Genomic DNA, 17,922 nt, shown 5'->3' on the forward strand with positions numbered 1-17,922 from the left:
TTTAGGTCAACAGAAACACGCAGGGTACGGACATATTTTTTTCTCTTACTGACACAAATCACACGCAGATTCATCAAGCTGTGAAATATATTAAGTTCACAGGGCTTTAACAAAGGGTTAGAAAACCACAAGAACCTGCTGTGATTCAAACTACTTTCAGATGTCCTTTTAATTATATTAAATGAAAGTTTGGGTTGGCTTTGATGCTTATGGGCAAACAAGGAAATCCATTGAAAGAACTGCTAAAAGTACTCCCTGTTGCTGTGGTTAATATACTACATTGTATGCACACTGCCAACCAATTTATTCTAGTCACTTTAACAAGGATATGCAGCCTGATGGGCCACACAGGATAGTATCACGAGTCAGGCAGAGCACAAATCATTAGAGGGCTAAGAAAGTTGTTTGACATGCACCACAGAGCTCTTTGTCACACAGCCAATTAAGTGACCAAACAAGGAACTTGAAAATACTCATTAATTTCTTCCTAGCAATATAAATGGAACATAGACTCCTTCTTGTCTCGTGCACCGAAGGCACCCAAGTAAAACTGGCATAATTCAATTTGCACTTTGTCAAGGGTGCGAGCAGCAACTTGGGTTCACAGAGAGTCTGAGTTAGGCGCACGGGAATGGAAAGCATGGGTAAAAAGTCTGCAGATATTTTTACTAAGGTATAGATTTCTGGACTCTGTGTGGAATTCTTCACGTCCATCAACAGTTGGGAGCGCTTTTGCGCTTGAATTTTTAGGTCATGGTTTTTTGAGCAGATGCTGCAGTCTGAGCATCATTTCTTCTTCCTTGGGGTGAGGCTGGAGAGTTGGCGACTCAACACCTAACAGAGCAGCGTGCCTCACTTACAGAGGACTCAAGCGCTGTTCCCAGGACCCATGTCAAGGGAGGCACAACCACCTGGGCCTTGGTATGGCTAAAATCTCTATGATATCGCTCTTGAAGTAAAGCAGGACTATAGACTTTAGGGAGAACATATTACCCCTGAGACTTGAGGAGCAGTAGCAAAAGGGTAAAAGGTGTATTTATTAACTAAGAAAATGTTTCAATCTAAAGCAGGAAGAAAGAACACCAGTAATTCTTAATAGTTCTTTCTGAAGAAAAGAACAATGTTGCTAACAAATATTACAAACTGAAGGGTAGAATTTTAAAGTTGAAAAGATGAACGACATTATGTGTACATGTATAACACATGAGTACACTGGCTCCTAAGCAGTTTGTTTGTATGTATATATTTATATCCTACTTCCCAATTCTTATTAAAATCACACCCATCTGATTGGAAGCATATGGTCTTTTGATGGTTCATGGATTCCCAAATGTTACACCATCTGACTCATGACCAGAGAGTCCTGAATCTGCTACTAAGCTCGTATGTTCCAGCGTGTGTTCCAGTGTGTGTATGTGTGTCAGGAAGAGAGCAGAGTACCCAGGTCGAGAAGTTGGGTGATATGGGAAACCTGACAGATTTTGTAAAATCCGAAAGAAACATAATGTAGGACATCACTCTGGAAACTAGTCTGATAACTCTGTCAACAGCTTTTTCTTTTCTTAAAATTATGTTTATAAATCAGGGTGTCCTTTGAAAATCTGTTTCTTAATATAGCAGTACAATGTACTGATAACACAGCCACTGAACATGGATGCATCGTGTGTCCGTGTGTGTGTGTGTGTGTGTGTGTGTGTGTGTGTGTGTGTGTGTGTGTGTGTGTCTGTGTCCATGTTCCTGTACGGGAGGGAGGGAGAGAGATAGAGGAGGGGGTAAAGAGAGATAATTGTTTTAGTCTGTGCCATTTCTGGAATATAGTACACAAACATCAATAAATAGAAGACAAATAAATGACAGATCTTGCTTCCTATCCTCTAGTAATTAGGTAAGTCAGGTTTCAGGGCTATAGGAATAAGTGAACTGTACTTAAACTTTCAAATAAGCTTCAGATTTCCTGGTCTCTTTGGTCATTACTGTGTGATCTATGGAAATCAATTAACACTTGGTGAGTCTCCATTTTCACTCTGAACATAATGAAATGTAAGAGTTATAACCAAATGTTCTTATAAATATTGAATGATAAGTACAAAAATTTCTTTCTTGAATGTGATCTTAGAATGCACACAAGTAAGATAGGAAAAGTTCAGTTGGAAACCATCCTGTCCCAAGGTAAGATATAAATAATTAATAGAGTAGCCTGCCCCACATGTGGCCCATACATATACAGCCACCAAACTAGGTAAGATGGATGAAGCAAAGAAGTGCAGGCCGACAGGAACCGGATGTAGATCTCTCCTGAGAGACACAGCCAGAATACAGCAAATACATAGGTGAATGCTATCATTAAACCACTGAACTGAGAACGGGACCCCCGTTGAAGGAATAAGAGAAAGAACTGGAAGAGCTTGAAGGGGCTCGAGACCCCATATGTACAACAATGCCAACCAACCAGAGCTTCCAGGGACTAAGCCACTACCCAAAGACTATACATGGACTGACCCTGGACTCTGACCTCATAGGTAGCAATGAATAGCCTAGTAAGGGCACCAGTGGAAGGGGAAGCCCTTAGTCCTGCCAAGACTGAACCCCCAGTGAATGTGATTGTTGGGGGAGGGCAGTAATGGGGGGAGGATGGAGAGGGGAACACTTATAGAGAAGGGGAGGGAGAGGGTTTAGGGGGATGTTAGCCCGGAAACCGGGAAAGGGAATAATAATCGAATGTAAATAAGAAATACTCAAGTTAATAAAGATGAAAAAAAAATAGAGAATACCTGGCATTCTGCAGAACAATACATACAAAGCTGGCCTAACAAATGTTCTTTTTTTAAATTTCACTCTGTTTTTTATTTTATGTTGTGAGTTTTGTCTGCAGGCATGTCTGTGTGGCACAAGCATGCAATGCTTGAATAGGTTAGAGAAAGCATTGGATCCCTTCAGACTGGCATTACAGGTAGCTGTGAGCGGCCATGCAGTGGGAGGTATCATACCCAGGCCCTCTGTTCTTACTCTGAGCCATCTCTCTGGGCCGAATGTCCTTATTGTTAATAACAAACCATCGTTGTTTTCCACCATTGTGGGGGAGCAAAAACAAAATGCACATCAGGAGAGCAGCTCTGATGTTATCAGCATTAGTTCTGTGACCTTGGCCGGCCTTTCTATCTCCTTTTGCCGGAGTCACATCCCCTTATCTCCAAGTGCCCTTCTGTTAACAGTACATCACAATAGTTGTCTTATTACATTCTTGTGGTTGTCGCCCCTTAAAACATTCAAAGTTCTCTTCACAAGTAAAAACAATGTGCTACCACAGCTATACTTTATTATTTTGCGACAATATCTCTTTAAATGTTGCCCAAGTTGATATTGAAGTCACTCCGGGACCCAAGCTATTCTCTTACTTAAAACCCCTAAACAGCAGGCCTATATTACCAGGGCAGACTTCAAAAAAAATCATCATCATACCAGGGCAAATTAATACTGTGATAAATACCAATTTTTATCTTTCAGCAGTTGATAAATATTTATTATTATAATACAGCTCATAGCCAAATAAGGAAACATGAATTGTATTGGACTCATGGTTTTAAAATGTTAGAATGCAAATTATGATATCTGAGAATTCATGTGTTATTTTAAAAGTCATCCCTGAATAATAATTTAATTATATAATAATAATAAAATATATAATAATAAATAATAATATATTAATAATAATTTAAAATTATTCACATACAGGACATTTATAATTGTTAATTGGTAGACCTAGTTTTGCTGTGCTTTTGTTTTTGCATAGAATAAAAAGTATGTGTGATGACTTGGATGAAAATGCCCCTGTAGGCTCATATAGGAAGTGGCACTATAAGGAGGTGTGGCCTGTTCGAGTAGGTGTGGCCTTGTTGGAGTATATAAGGCCTTGTTGGTGTAGTTGTGACTTGTTGAAGAAATGAGTCACTGCTGAGGGGGCTTTGAGGTTTGAGGTGCTCTCTTCCTGCTGTCTGCTGATCCAGAGGTAGAACTTTTACCTCCAGCACCAGGTCTGCCTGAAAGCTACCATAATGACCATGAAGATGGTGGACTACACTTCTAAACTGTAATTAAGGGTTTTCTTTTATAAGAGTTACTGGGGTCATGGTGCTTCTTCACCGCAATAAAACCCTAGCTAAGACACAACAAAAGAAGAAAACATAAAGGATGGGTTTTTATAATTCATAAAAGAGACTCTTGCTCTTAAAATAATGAACTGAAAGATAAATGGATCCAGGTAATAAAACTTGTGCCTGAAGAATCTTTTCATATGTATATGAGAAGGCCACACATTGTAGGAATGTAGAGTGATAAACAGTCACTTCAGACTGAATGCCAAAAGCCTTTCAAGTACACAGGGCGCCTGTCTCACAGATGTTACCAAGAGCCATCTGAACATATAAGCAAGGCACCCATTGCATTAAAACTCTTCTTCTCGAGTCCCTCACAGATGTTTTCACGGCATTTGACGGTTGAAAGTCGCGGACTAGCACTGCACATTAACAACATCGGAAGGAGCATCTTGTAGTATTGAGCAGAGCATTTGCACCACCAATAGCTTCTGTTTGTATTGTCTCTCATCAGATATTCAGTCAATAGCTGAAACATTTATTCACAGTTAGTCAACTTTAACACCAGGAAACCAGGCGTGGAATAAACTGTGCTATTAATTTTCCGTTGGAGATTCATGTTTGAATGACCATGCGTTTCATAGATTTAAATACCAGAAAGCTAATTATCCCAAAAGCCCCATTAAAAGGATAGCATAGATTACAACTGGAAACAATCCTGGCAGGGCTGTAACACTCTTCCCACCTTTCTGCCATGGAGGTCCTTCCCCTACCCATCATGCCATGCGTCCCCCTAAGGATATTTTTCTAAAACCTTAGAAAAATACGCCTTAACATTTTCTTATTCACAGATATTCATCATTTCATAAAATAAATGTAAATACAAAACCAATCCCTGTAATTTTCAGTGTTCAAAGTCGTTTGTATATTCTTTTAAATGATTCTCACCAAGTGCTCTTTTTTTCCCCATTCTGATGCCTTCAAACTCACACTGTACCTCATAGGACAGGAATACTATTTATTATTATTCTGTTTTTATTCTTTAAAAAAAAATCCAAGTTCGAAATTGATAAGACTAGGGGTCATAATAGTTTGCCCCACAATATGGCATCACAGCGTTTGGGACATCAGCAGACATAAAAAGCTACTCACACTTTTCCCACCAATCTTCAAGGAAGCAGGTCACAAAGGTGGGGGCGGAAAATAAAAACCCCACGACCTTGTCCTGAAGCAAATTGTAAGTCTTCATTTTGAGAGACACCGGCTCATCTCCAAAGAGAGCCACAGGCCCAGAGATGTCAGAAATCTGAGTGAACATGGCTTGCTGTGTTCCCCTCAGTTTACTGAGGTTACATCACATCACTTTGTCCTCCTCTGGCACGCTCCTCCTCAGCTGACCCACAGTTGACCTTCTCCTCATCATACCCAAGCACAAAAATTCATCCATGTCTCTGCCTCTCTGGGTTGTCTTTCTCAACAGTTTCCACGTTACTTAGAGTTTATATTTAATAAATTATTCTGCCATATCTCATTATGCTGTCAAATTTTTGCTAAAAGGTCCTTTGCCATTAGACTAGAAATGGGTAAGGGAAAAAAAACCTTTCCCCACCTTACAGATGAAACCCTGCTGGGTAAGTCTGTATGTCTGAAATTTAACTGACATAGCAAACGCTTCCAAAGCACCCTTGAGTGCCTGAGAAAACAAGAACACCATATCCCGTCAAGGTAAGTTCTCTATTTCCCCCACTTGACACTAACTAAAGAAAGATAATAGAATTGAACCCATCAATATTATCTACTGGATGCTAAAACCGTAGGGCAGAGACTACTTTGTATTTCTTGTCATATTCTTGAGGAAATGATAGATTTCTGGTGTTTTTTAAATGGGTCAGGACAAAATAATGATGGTCAAACCAAACAAAGAACTGACTGACTAAGCAAAGACAAGTGTTCACTCATCACAGTGACTACCTATGCTGGGCTTTTCATCACGTGAATGATTCTGCCCTAAAGTCGTCTAGTTTCTTTTCACATGATTTTAGTTAAGTGACTGTCTATTGATCCACCAACTATCCCAGATTTATATTATCTGAAAAATTAGGAGATGTGAATATTCAGGTCATTGGAAAAATACAAATGGACAAACTGATATCTAATATTTACATCAACCAAAGCTCTTAAGAATCTGGGGAGACAAAGCCAAAATTTCAATCTTATATGTGATGGTGAACAAACTGTTAAGGTTTTGACTTTGTACATCCAGTCTTCACAAACACTAACTTTCTGAGGCAATTTTTCTCTAAACACAAATGGATTTGCTTATGTATTTGCATTCAGAGAACGCCGAGTTAACTGGCAGAGGTTTCAGATCTCCCCATTGTCTTTAAAAACAAAACAAAACAAAACAGAAAATAGAATAAAACAAAACTAATCAGAACTCTAATCCCAGCACTTGGAGGCAGAGGCAGGTAAATCTCTGTGAGTTTGTCCCCAGCCTGATACACAGAGTTCCAAGACAGCCAGGGCTGTTACAAATAGAAACTCTGTCTTGGAAAATAGATAGATAGGTAGGTAGGTAGATAGATAGATAGATAGATAGATAGATAGATAGATAGATAGATAGATAGATAGATAGATAGTTGGATAGATAATTTAAAAAAATAACCTTTCAACCATCCCATACCCACACTAAACAAGGTAAAACAAAGCCAACGGAGAGAACGAGCTGGTTTGAGTATTGTTTTCTTTCATACTAAACAACCCGTTTCGTCTGGAAACTAACTTTCTATAAGTGAGGCATCTAATCACAATCCTGTGTGGAGTCTTGAGTACTATTTTGGAAGAGAACTAAGATAATTTCAAATATCCTATATCGTTTCTTGCCCTGTACGATTCTGACTGCTAATTCTGAATGAGCTGACAATTCAGTGTATAAATCAAATCTACTCAGTGACTCCGAAAGAACGGAGACTTAGGTGTTACACCAAACTCAGCCCTGACAGGGCAGTGCACATGCCTCAGCCTGCACCTTACCTTCGCTCTAGTCTACATTCCTCGGCCTTTAAAGAAGGTGGAGTCACCAGCTTCCTTTTCACCACAGACACATTCTTTCCATTCCCACCCTGCACACACTCTCAGAAATTCCTTTACCTCAATATGGCACATTATCATTTTTTTTCCTCAGACGCCCAGACACGTGATCACCAACAGAGACAATTCACAACTGTACACATTTATAAAAACACAGAAAGTACCTGGACATAGGCTCTGCAAGAGCGCTCTCTTTTCTGAAGCTGAATCCATTAAGACAGCAGATTAAACACAGAATAGAAAAAACAAGTTAGTGACAGAAGAAAAATAAAAAGGAAACATCTACATAAACACCTCATTTTTTTTCTTTTTTGATTTCACGACTTTCATAGCAGAAAACGAAGGTTGTGCAGCAGTAATACAGTGGCCAAAACCCCTTTTTTTAGACCAGCCCACCTAAACAACAGATAGTGGAAGGCTGCCGATAGAAAGAAACCTTTGAATAAATTTAGTAGACATTAGTACAAATCAATAAACATTCATGTGAAATGATCCAGGTCACATCCGGTTAGTTACTCATTCATGAGCCACTAGTGGGGGACATAAGATGTTAGGTCAATTATGCAAAAAGTTTGGAACTCATTATATTAAAGAGAGATTATGGGTGGTTTTCAAGACAGCCTAGATGATTGACGTGTGCTCATATGAAGTGTTCATTCATACCTTCAAAAATTCTATTATAAGGAAGATAGAAATGCCCATTCATTGTGACTATTTAAGCCTAGGGGACGAATACCAAAAGTCAGACAACTTCAGACTCACGGGGTGTGATTCGTTTCCTGACTTGCTGCTGCTTTTATTTCTTACAGAATTCTGTTTGACAGTCTTGGCCAAAATAGAAAACATTTTAGAAACTGGTGGGGTAAGAAGCTTGATTTAATTTGTTTTTGTTGACACAAGTTTGTATTCCGGCCCAAAATATTTTCTCCTGGTGCCCAAATGAAGAATCAATCAATAACCCTTCATTCATGTTGTTTAAATGAGTGACCCAAATTTTTATATATCAGACTGTCGGGGATTCATCCCCCCCGCCCCGATGTTATTCGGTTCCCTTGGCCATGAGCCTTGAATTGCAAAATAGAATTCAGTTTTAGGGAGCAGTTGCTCTGACGCTTTTGGGGTAGTTAGCTACTAGTTACTGTACCAACTCTAATTTGGGCTTTCTTCAGTGAGGGAGCAGTAACTCTGATGAAGAACGCAGTCAGGGATACAAGGCTGTCATTCAGATCAGTGACTCCCATCCCGGGAATGTAGGGCTCTGTCCCCTCCAGAATTTCAATGTGGGTGCAATTGCTTTGTACCTAGTGGACTTTGTAAATCTGGTGGGCTATTCCAGGCCCCAGGGAAAGTAGGAACCACCGGAAATGAGAGCAAGCCAGCAAGCGCGTGAGTAACCTTTGCCCTCCCATCTCCCTAGGCCGTCATGCAAATGAACATATGACAAACTGCATTATATAAACAATTGAAGAGAGCCAAATGGGAAACAAAAGAGAGCATTAAAAAGCCTCGGGAATGGAAACTTGCCCATTATGTCGTTATTTGATATTCAGCCTAGGCAAGCTGATTAGCTGTAGCTAGTTAGAATGTGACATTAATTTCCAGCTTTACCTGATAGCCTCAGACATCAACACCATGTTTAAAATAAGTTACGAAGTATTGCAATAACAAATCATGTTACAGATATGAAACATTAATAAAACTCAGTTCTCCCACCCCATTATGATAAGAATAGCTGGCAACCATATTCATCAGCAGCATCAAGTCAGCTATGGCCACATCACATTTAAGTCACAGCATGGCAGACCACGTAGGTGACTGTTGATTATCCCATCAGGGGCTTGGGTGTGACTCTAACAGGAGACAAGTTAAAAAGGAAACAAAGACAAAACCAAACCAAACCAAAACAAAACCCAAAAACGTTCTTGCTCAGTGTGAAAAAGAAATCTAATACATTATATCTAATAAACAAAGACTAAAAATGTATCTGATCATGACAGGTAAATTAGCAGCAAGGGCTATCTCAGTTAAAATGTCTGGCTTTTTAAATTTTGAACGGATATTATAGAAAAGCATTTCACAGTTTTGATGAGTGGTGACTTTTCTCCTCTAAGACAGAATTAAAGATAGTTAAGGACAAATCTACAATGTCTTTATTTATTTATTTATTTTTGATGTTTTTAGCCAAAGGGGAATGTTTTAAAAATGAATTTCTAAGATGAAAATTACTCAAACTTTTCTTCATTTTCAAAATTGGAAAGACAATGTTAATAGTCCAAGTCATAGAATTCAGTTACAGCATTCGAAACCAAGAGGTTAGTCTTCTATTTAATATTTAGTTACACATACAAATGATAGTCTTTATAAATATGCAGTTTTTCTTTTGTGTTTTTAATTTATATAAGATATTTGGCAAATGAAGTGTTTATTAAAGTATGAAAAATTCTAAAATATATTTCTTCAAATGCCACATATTTAAATTTGCTTATTTAAAGTTAAATTTATTTACCGAAATAAAACACAGAGAATTTCATTGGCTAAGAGACAAAATTCTGAGTCATTTAAAAACTAAATGAAGCTTGTATTAAAATCTCATTTCTTATCCTAGCAGTTCTTAAAGGTAATATTAGCTAGGTTAAGTTATCTCAGTAAAAAACATCCAATGGGTGGGAGGGAATCTAATGGATTTTAATATGCTTTTATTAATGTTTCCTAAACATCCACTTTCTGATTAAACAGTCATTAAACAGTCTACTTATTTTCAAAGAGGAGTTTATAGGAAACAATAACCAATTGCGTGTACCTACACTAATTTTGCTACAATTTAACATAAAAAAATTGAGAAAGTACTAGTAAAAGCCGAATTGCAAACACAAAATGCATATGGTGAGACTGGTACCTACTTCTCTAAATTAAAAGTCAAATAAGATCATAATACAACTACAGTGAAGTAGTTAAGACAATTCAATGTAAGGATTGGTTGGTTTTGAACAACGAAACTGGAGAGAACAGAAACTAAAGACTGTCTCACTGCAAACTGAAAGGCAGACACAGCAGAGCTTCTCACCTTGTTCAAGCTTCGGGCAGCACTGTCCTTCCCCCCTGGTGTCAAATTCCTGAGCTGTACGTCCAGGAGGCCAACCAGTTGGTCCATGGCACGAACTGAGTAGGTGATATCCCCGGCGTTCAAATGATTTCTGGTCTGTTCTGCTAGCTCTCTGGCAATATTGGCAGCTGTTTCTCCAGATTTCAGCTATTATTTTTAAATAGAAAGGAAAAACAAATGTTTTCCGTAAGTATTTTCATTGGTCTCTTTTAACAATCCCTTTTGTACAAAAGTAAAATAGTTGAGGCAAGAGACAGTTCTTAAATGCTCTTCTTATCTCACGGTACTCCACAATATTTCCTGATCACTCATTCTTCTCTTAAAAGCCTGACTTTAAAGTCTTGTCGTTAAGGAGATTTTTGTGGAAAATTCCCTCTAAAGATTATTTGTCACCTCAGTTAGTCATTCGGGTTGTTAAGTCTGAGGTGTGTCCCACTATTTTCTCTGTCAGTCTGTAAATTGGAGTTTGATGAGAGCTTCTCGTGGGTTCCTAATCTCTATTCTCAGAGGCTGTCCACATTTCCTTCATGCCAAGATGAGCATTTAGTGAACTCAGTGAATGCTAAGGTTTCTAAGATCAGTGAAATTTACTCTCCTTAAAACCCCTGCTTTTGCAAAACACATAAGTTTTCACATTTTCTCCCAATACATCGAGTAGCCAATTACTAGATTCTTGTGTTTCTGCTTTCTGAAACATGTTGATTATTTTGTATGCATTCTTTAAAAAAAAAAAAGTAAAAATCAGGTGAGACCTAAAGATGTTAAAGGAACTCAGGATAATATTCTGTGATCTCCTGAATATACTAAATAGCCTTGAGACAAGAAAACAGGAACACAAATTCACTCATTAAGAATGATGAGAGATACCAATAGAGACAGACAAAGACCATGATGTGAAACTCCTGTTGTCATCGTGGGGCCTTTGCCAGTACCGTGTGCAAGAATTCACATGAAGTTTCACATACTAGAACGAGATCATGACAATAAGTCAGCTCAGGACAAGAGAGACACTGGGAGGGTGCAAGACACTGGATCTACTGGTCACAGAACACACATCTAGAAGTTACAGATAGAGCGAATGAACTCAAGTTCAATGTCAGGGTTGAGGTATCCTGTGAAGAACAAGGGCCAAGCAAATGCATCCCCTTTTCTAGTTAGCTGTCTAACATGTAGAGTGGTCCATTATCCCCCATGTCTGTACTCAGTTAAAACATCTAAAAAAAAACATGATGTGAGAAATATGTTAAGAGGTAAATAAGTACCACTTCCTGGATCGGAATGTTCATTACATGTTTTCTAATTTGCAAATTAAATTTAAATGGTATTTTCAATTTCTAAAACAATATTACAGCTCATTTTCACAATATAGAAGAATATAGTGCAAATTTTTCTCTATTGATTCCACTTTCCAGGGAGAGTCTTATATCTATCTTTCTAAATGATAACATACCCCTCACCAGTTGAATATATATGTGTCATTAGTTAAAGATTAGTTTTCTTATTCTGTTATGTTATACAAGGCTGGAATTATAGATTATAAACAAACAAACAAAAATCTTTATAAACTGTCCCCCAGTGGTTATTCAGGATGACACAGAGTAGAGTAGTCAGTGAAATAGAGTGCACTCGGGGGTGCTTCATGTGCACAGAAGGACCAAACAATCAAAACCAAAATGACAACAAACCTTAAATAAACAAATTGAAGTGATTGGAACATCTGCTTAATTTACAACCAGATTCATGCACACATACACACACACACACACACACACACACACACACGAAAAACTAGAGTGAAATGTAATAATATCAAGCAGTGTTAAGATTATGAAAATGAATATTACTCCCATCAACTGTATAGGGCAAAATATTAATGCTGACTCTTACTACTATTGGATATAAGAAACAATCTCAGACGTCAAAAATGTAAACAGTCAAAGACATCCAAGTAAGATTTGTGACCAAGGCCAAAAGAAGTTATGACCTTTTAGAACCAATCAATTATAAATGTATAATGTCAACAGTTTAAAATTATGAAGAAGGTGGGTCTGGAGAGATGGCTCAGTGGTTAAGAGCACTGATTGCTCTTCCAGAGGTCCTGAGTTCAATTCCCAGCCACCACATGGTGGCTCACAAGCATCTGTAAAATTATGAAGGAGAGTAATGCTGCTGACATTAGCCTTTAAGGTACACTGCTAGAAGCATACCAGTAAAATATTTCAAATATATATGTTATTACAATTTCTGTGTTTATGTATATATCTATATAAATATACTAAACCATACCAAAGCTTAACAATTCAGAATTAAAAGAAAAATCCTTATTGCTGTTATTTAAATTAAAAAATATATAAATATGTGTATTATATTACAAATATATTATATTATAAATATATAATAACTATGAATATAAACATATGTAATACACATTAACATTATACATTATATATTAATATATATAAAGATATTAAACTATTGTTACTGGTAATGTTATTGTTAAAGTTAATAATCAGTATTTTGCAGAAATTATTATATAAAATTAAACAAACAGAAATAGAGTGCACCTACTATAATGTAATGGGTTCATAACTCTTTCAAATCTTTATATGTAAAAACACCTGTCAATTTTCTTTGGAGTGGACTATGCAATCATACTCTTCAATATTATTATAACATTGGGTTTAAGAATAAAATGAAAACAGGGTAATGTTTGAGCACGTAAATATTTAATTTTTTCATGTATAATTGTGAAGCATTAAAACAAAAGATTATCAAGCCAAGGCTGATGGTGAATGATCCTGCTGTTTATATAAGAACTGTTAAGAGAACAATGCAGTCATAGAGCCATTGGATCACTAATGGGTTATCTTCAAATCAGTAACCATAGCTAAATTTCAACAAGTATTGGCTTAACCAGGGTGAGGTAGCATGCACCTGTAGGGAGGCAGAATGGAGACGATTACTCTATGTTCCAGGACCACTGGGGCTACACAGAGAAATCTCTCAAAAATAAAACAAACAAAAAGGTACACCCAGAGTTCTTTATTTATGGAGAGAAAACAATTCCACTTCACACACGAACACTGAGACTAGAAGCTGTGAAAGAATTAAATAAAAATTCTGTTCTGTCTCTGTCTCACTGAGCCTTAAAACTGAATAAATCACACAAAAAATTATCCCTGGGAAATGAAAGATGGACCATTCGCCTTTGAGTGTTTGAATGTGAAATGTCCTTTAGCACGTGGTCCTGCCATTGGTTCTGCCTTGGAAGCGATGGTATCATTAGAACATGTTCCTTGATAGGAGTATTGGGTTACTGGGGAAGACAATAATGTTGGAAAACTCAGTTCTAGTACCAACTCTGCTTTCTGCTTGAGCCCACCGCCATGAAACCATCTGCCCACCGTCATTCCTTCCCCATCTCAATGGAACCAATTCCCGACCTGAGCCAAAATAAACCTTTCTTCTCTTAAGTTGTTGTCACAGCAATGAGGGGGGGGGAATGGATGCACACATCTAATCCCAGAAAAGACACAAGTATTTCTTCCATTTACTATGTGATTTTTCTACCTTACTACTACATCGACCCTTTATCATGATTTGGATATACAATAGCCCCCAAAGACTCCTGAGTTTTAGGTGTCATCGGCAGCTGATGGACAGTGGGGAAAAGGGACTAGGTCACAAGGACTCTACCTTCATCAGGGATTAAATAATATATTGCTTTTGAGGCAGGATTATTATCCAACTTGTAAGGTTTCTGCCTCTGCCTGGTGAGAGCTGTGATCACAAACATGAGCCACAGTGTTGGACTAGGAATTTAGTGGCAGAATTTGGAGGTGATGTAACTGCAAGGCAAGGTATGGGAAGAGGAAAGAAGTCACAGGAAGTGGGCCTAGGAAGAGTACATCCTGCTAGGGCTTCTCCTCTCTCCTTGCTTCTTGGCTGGGAGCAAGATGAGCATCTCCTTTGCCACACCTTCCTGCAGCCCTCGTCTTCAGCTTCCCTTTGGAACCAAAGCACTGATAACACATACCATGGACAGAGACTTCTTAACCCACGAGCATGTAGAAATAAATCTTTGCTCCTTTGGGTTGATTTTTGTCAGATATTTTATCACTGTGACGAAGCTAACTAAAAGCATGCTTTGGTCACCAGCCACTCCACCCTGAGTTATGAAGCTAATTGGTTGAGTAGTTTCTTTTTTTTCCATTCTTGGGCCACTGATAGAGGCATTGTTTATTTCTGACATTTCTCTAAGGTGCTGGTTCCCAAGACAAGCTTCCTGAGCCGAGCCTGGTAAAAATTTCTGCCTAGTATAAATCGCATATAGCCATGAATACTTAAAGCTATCTTTTTATTTATTTTTTTTAGGTAGGAAAATATGTCTAACTCCATCAGTTTGTTTATTCATTTCTGTTTGTCTGCATCTATCATCTATTATCGAGCTATGTGTTTACCATTTTTCTAACATGAACACATCATTTGAACAGTAGCTCATTTAACCTATATGCACACTTGATCTTTAATAAACACATTAATCATTGCATTCTTTAATGGGCTGAGGGACTGAATCATAAAGCCTCATTCTGTCTGGGTCCTTAGTCTCCCACTGAACTTCACCCTTTGCCCCATGGTTTAAACTCCTGTACCACTGCATTAAGATCTGTGGATATAGTAGTGAAAAAGATGATTATCTGTTTAAATGTCTTAATTACTAGCAGCAGAAAGAGTTATTAAAAACCTATCTCGACATATATTTAGTTTTATTGGATGGAATACGGAAACCATGTGAAGTAGAATTGTTAGTAAGAACTTTTCCTGGAATGTGTGAGGTTACAAAATAATTTAGGAAATGCTTCTCTGAGGACGATTTCATTTGAAATGCTGTGGAAAGGAAGAGATTAGAAATAGAGGCAGGTGCTGGATTCCAGGCAGGAGGATCAGTCAGTAAGAGGGAGGAGCTGGAAGCCCTAAGGCTAGCTGCACTTAGGGTACTATAGCTAGAGTTTAGACAGCTGGGGAAGTAGAAGAAGCAGCACTGCTCCTGAAGAGGTTGAAGGAATCGGGAAGGTGCTATCCAGATTTGCATTTGAATGATGACATCTCAAAAGATGCATAAGCAGAATCAAAAATGGCAGGAGCCAGGGATGACCTGGGGGTGGGGCAGGCTGCAGAGTGTTGGCAGGGAGTGGTGGCTGAAGAAAAATGTTCACAGACACTCTCAGGAGTGGGAGGTAAGGGATGTGCTCCTCCCAGGCTCTGCTTTACGTTATTGGACAGCAACACCATTGGCTGGGTCTTCCCACTGCTCCCACAAGCTGAGCTCAAACTCATGACCACGTTTTCCTGGTGACCTTCTCCGCTCATGTTCTCTTCACTGGCATCTGAAGGATCGCTCTGATAACCTTAGTTTTCTCTTTCTAGTCACTGTGACTTAAAATGATTTCATTCTATATTAAAATGCATACTTATTTTTAACCTGCTTCAAGTTTTTTTTTGTAGAGCCATGTTAGAAATCAACCTTTTCCTTGCTTAAAGCAGTCATTATAGTGCTTCTTATGTATTTTTTCATTAACTGTTAATAAAGTTATTATATATATTCAAATACTGAGAAATTTCATGAATTTTATAGGATTAGTAAATTAATGCCTGTATTGATGTGGCAGGATTATACACAGGACTTAATCAGTTAAGAGAAGACTAGCTGCTTTTCCTTAACATTGAAGTTATGAACAAATAGATACTGTGTTGATACACTGAACCCTTTTAAACTTTGACACAAGCAAAAGCAATTTTTAATTAAAATTTAAACCACCTTCAAGATTTTTATGGGTTTTATTTATCAACCATTGATAAGGAGTTAAAAATGTAGAAATTACTTGCTACATTACTACACAGTAATGTACTATTTCTTTGAGTGCTCTACCTATTCTAATGTATATCTGAGCCAAATGAATATTCGAGCCAAATGCATGTACATAAGAAATGTAAGTAAATTAAGTAAGTCTGAAGTTTTAGAAACCACGAAGGGTTGGTTAATTTTCATCAGCAGCTTGACTGAATCTATAATCAACCAATAGACATTACTCTGGGAAGGTACGTGAGGATGTGTCCAGGAGGGATTATGGAAACTCTTCTCCTGAGTGAGCAGTACCTGTGCACAGTGGCCAGAAACAAAGTCCAAGGATAAAGCAAAGTTGCTTTTGTCTGCTATTCTGTCCCATCAGTGAGTGTACCTATGTTGTTGCTACTACTATGGTGGCCACACTTCTCTGACACTGAAACCCAACTTCTTTGGCTTTCAAATGTGGATTAAAGAGCAGTAGCTCTCCTGGAACCTTCCAGACCTTTAGCTCCAGTTTGGAGCTGATGAAGCATCCATCCTCAGACAGCTAGTGTCAATCTGACGGACTAAGCAGCTATTAAGGTCTCAATCTTTTCCAGTGTGTAGACAGCCATTGCTAGACTACAAATCCCCTACTGTGTAAGTCAGTCTACTACATCCCTTTCTGGTACATATGATCATTCTCTTGGTTCTGTTTCTAGAGACTAGTAACCAATGTATCCCACAATCTCTGATAAGATTAAAAAATGATTTACATGCATTCTAAACTTAGTTGTAGTCTTATTCTATTCTTTTAAGAAAGTTAAAATAGGGCCCATAAGAAACTAGGATAATTCAACCTGATATTCTGGGGAAAATAACTGGACTAATTTGTATTGTAAAGGGCTAAAATTATATCTAAAACTCATATTCATCTTCTGAAAACCCAGGAAAATACCACATAATCTCAGAATCTGCCAGAAGCTTATATAGAAACAAAATAAAGGGGCCTTGAGTTTATCGTGAAGAAAACAAAACCATTATCTGTGACAATTCAACCAGATCTTTTTCACATAATTGCTGGAACAGGTTAGCAGGAGGAAGCGTTCTTCACTCAGCCTGCACAGAATATGGGAGCTGTTCAAAAGTATCAATATTACAGACTAAAATGGAAATAGTCGACTATTGAGATAATGCAATAAAATGTACTCTGAAGGCATGCAAAATAGAAAATATGAATTCCACTTTCAAAATGTTGACTTCAACATTGTACTTTTTTATTAAAAATAATTGTCATAGAGGAATCCTAACTAGTTTGTTTATAACAAATTTCTTAATAAGTTTATAACATAATTTTTCTTAGTGAAATGCAATCTAATCTCTGTTGTCACATAAAATTCACTTTTTAACTTCATCAGCATATATGTAATCCAAATTCATTTGCAAGACTCAACCACTATTATCCATTGCCTCTCTTCTTCCTTCTAGACTAACTGTTGGGAGAATTGCATAATTCATTTTTAGTGCAAATATTAATTTTGCTTTGTGCAGCTAAATAAAACTTCCAAGATTTTCAATTGTATATTTGAAATCTATAATAGTGCTAATTAATAGCAAGCAAATATTCCTACTCACATTAAGGATCTATCCTATTTTACAGATGGGAAGATTGATAAAGAGATTTATGTCTTGTTCTCTAGAGTTCAGCCATAATGAACTCAAGTCCCCAAGTGTTCCCTAGCAGTCCTATAAAAGCATGGGGTAGGGGATTCATGATAGATTCAATGTAAACACTGACATACAAAATGTGT

The 17,922-nt window shown here is 37.7% G+C and overlaps 1 protein-coding gene across 49 annotated transcripts in view; it reads right to left on the bottom strand.

Moving 5' to 3' along the window:
* Positions 1–17,922, bottom strand: part of Adgrl3 (adhesion G protein-coupled receptor L3) — a 781,670-nt gene that overhangs the window by 157,775 nt on the left and 605,973 nt on the right. For 36 of the 49 annotated variants that reach the window (XM_087582185.1, XM_087582186.1, XM_087582184.1 and 33 more), the window contains 2 exon segments: positions 10,246–10,431; positions 7,346–7,384 (listed from right to left, as the gene is read on the bottom strand). In XM_087582185.1, coding sequence (XP_087438311.1) covers positions 7,346–7,384; positions 10,246–10,431 — 225 coding nt within the window. 49 annotated transcript variants of the gene reach the window in all.

Source organism: Rattus norvegicus, chromosome 14 (genome assembly GCF_021556685.1).
Source record: "Rattus norvegicus strain SHRSP/BbbUtx chromosome 14, alternate assembly SHRSP_T2T, whole genome shotgun sequence".
Classification (NCBI taxonomy): Eukaryota; Metazoa; Chordata; class Mammalia; order Rodentia; family Muridae; genus Rattus; species Rattus norvegicus.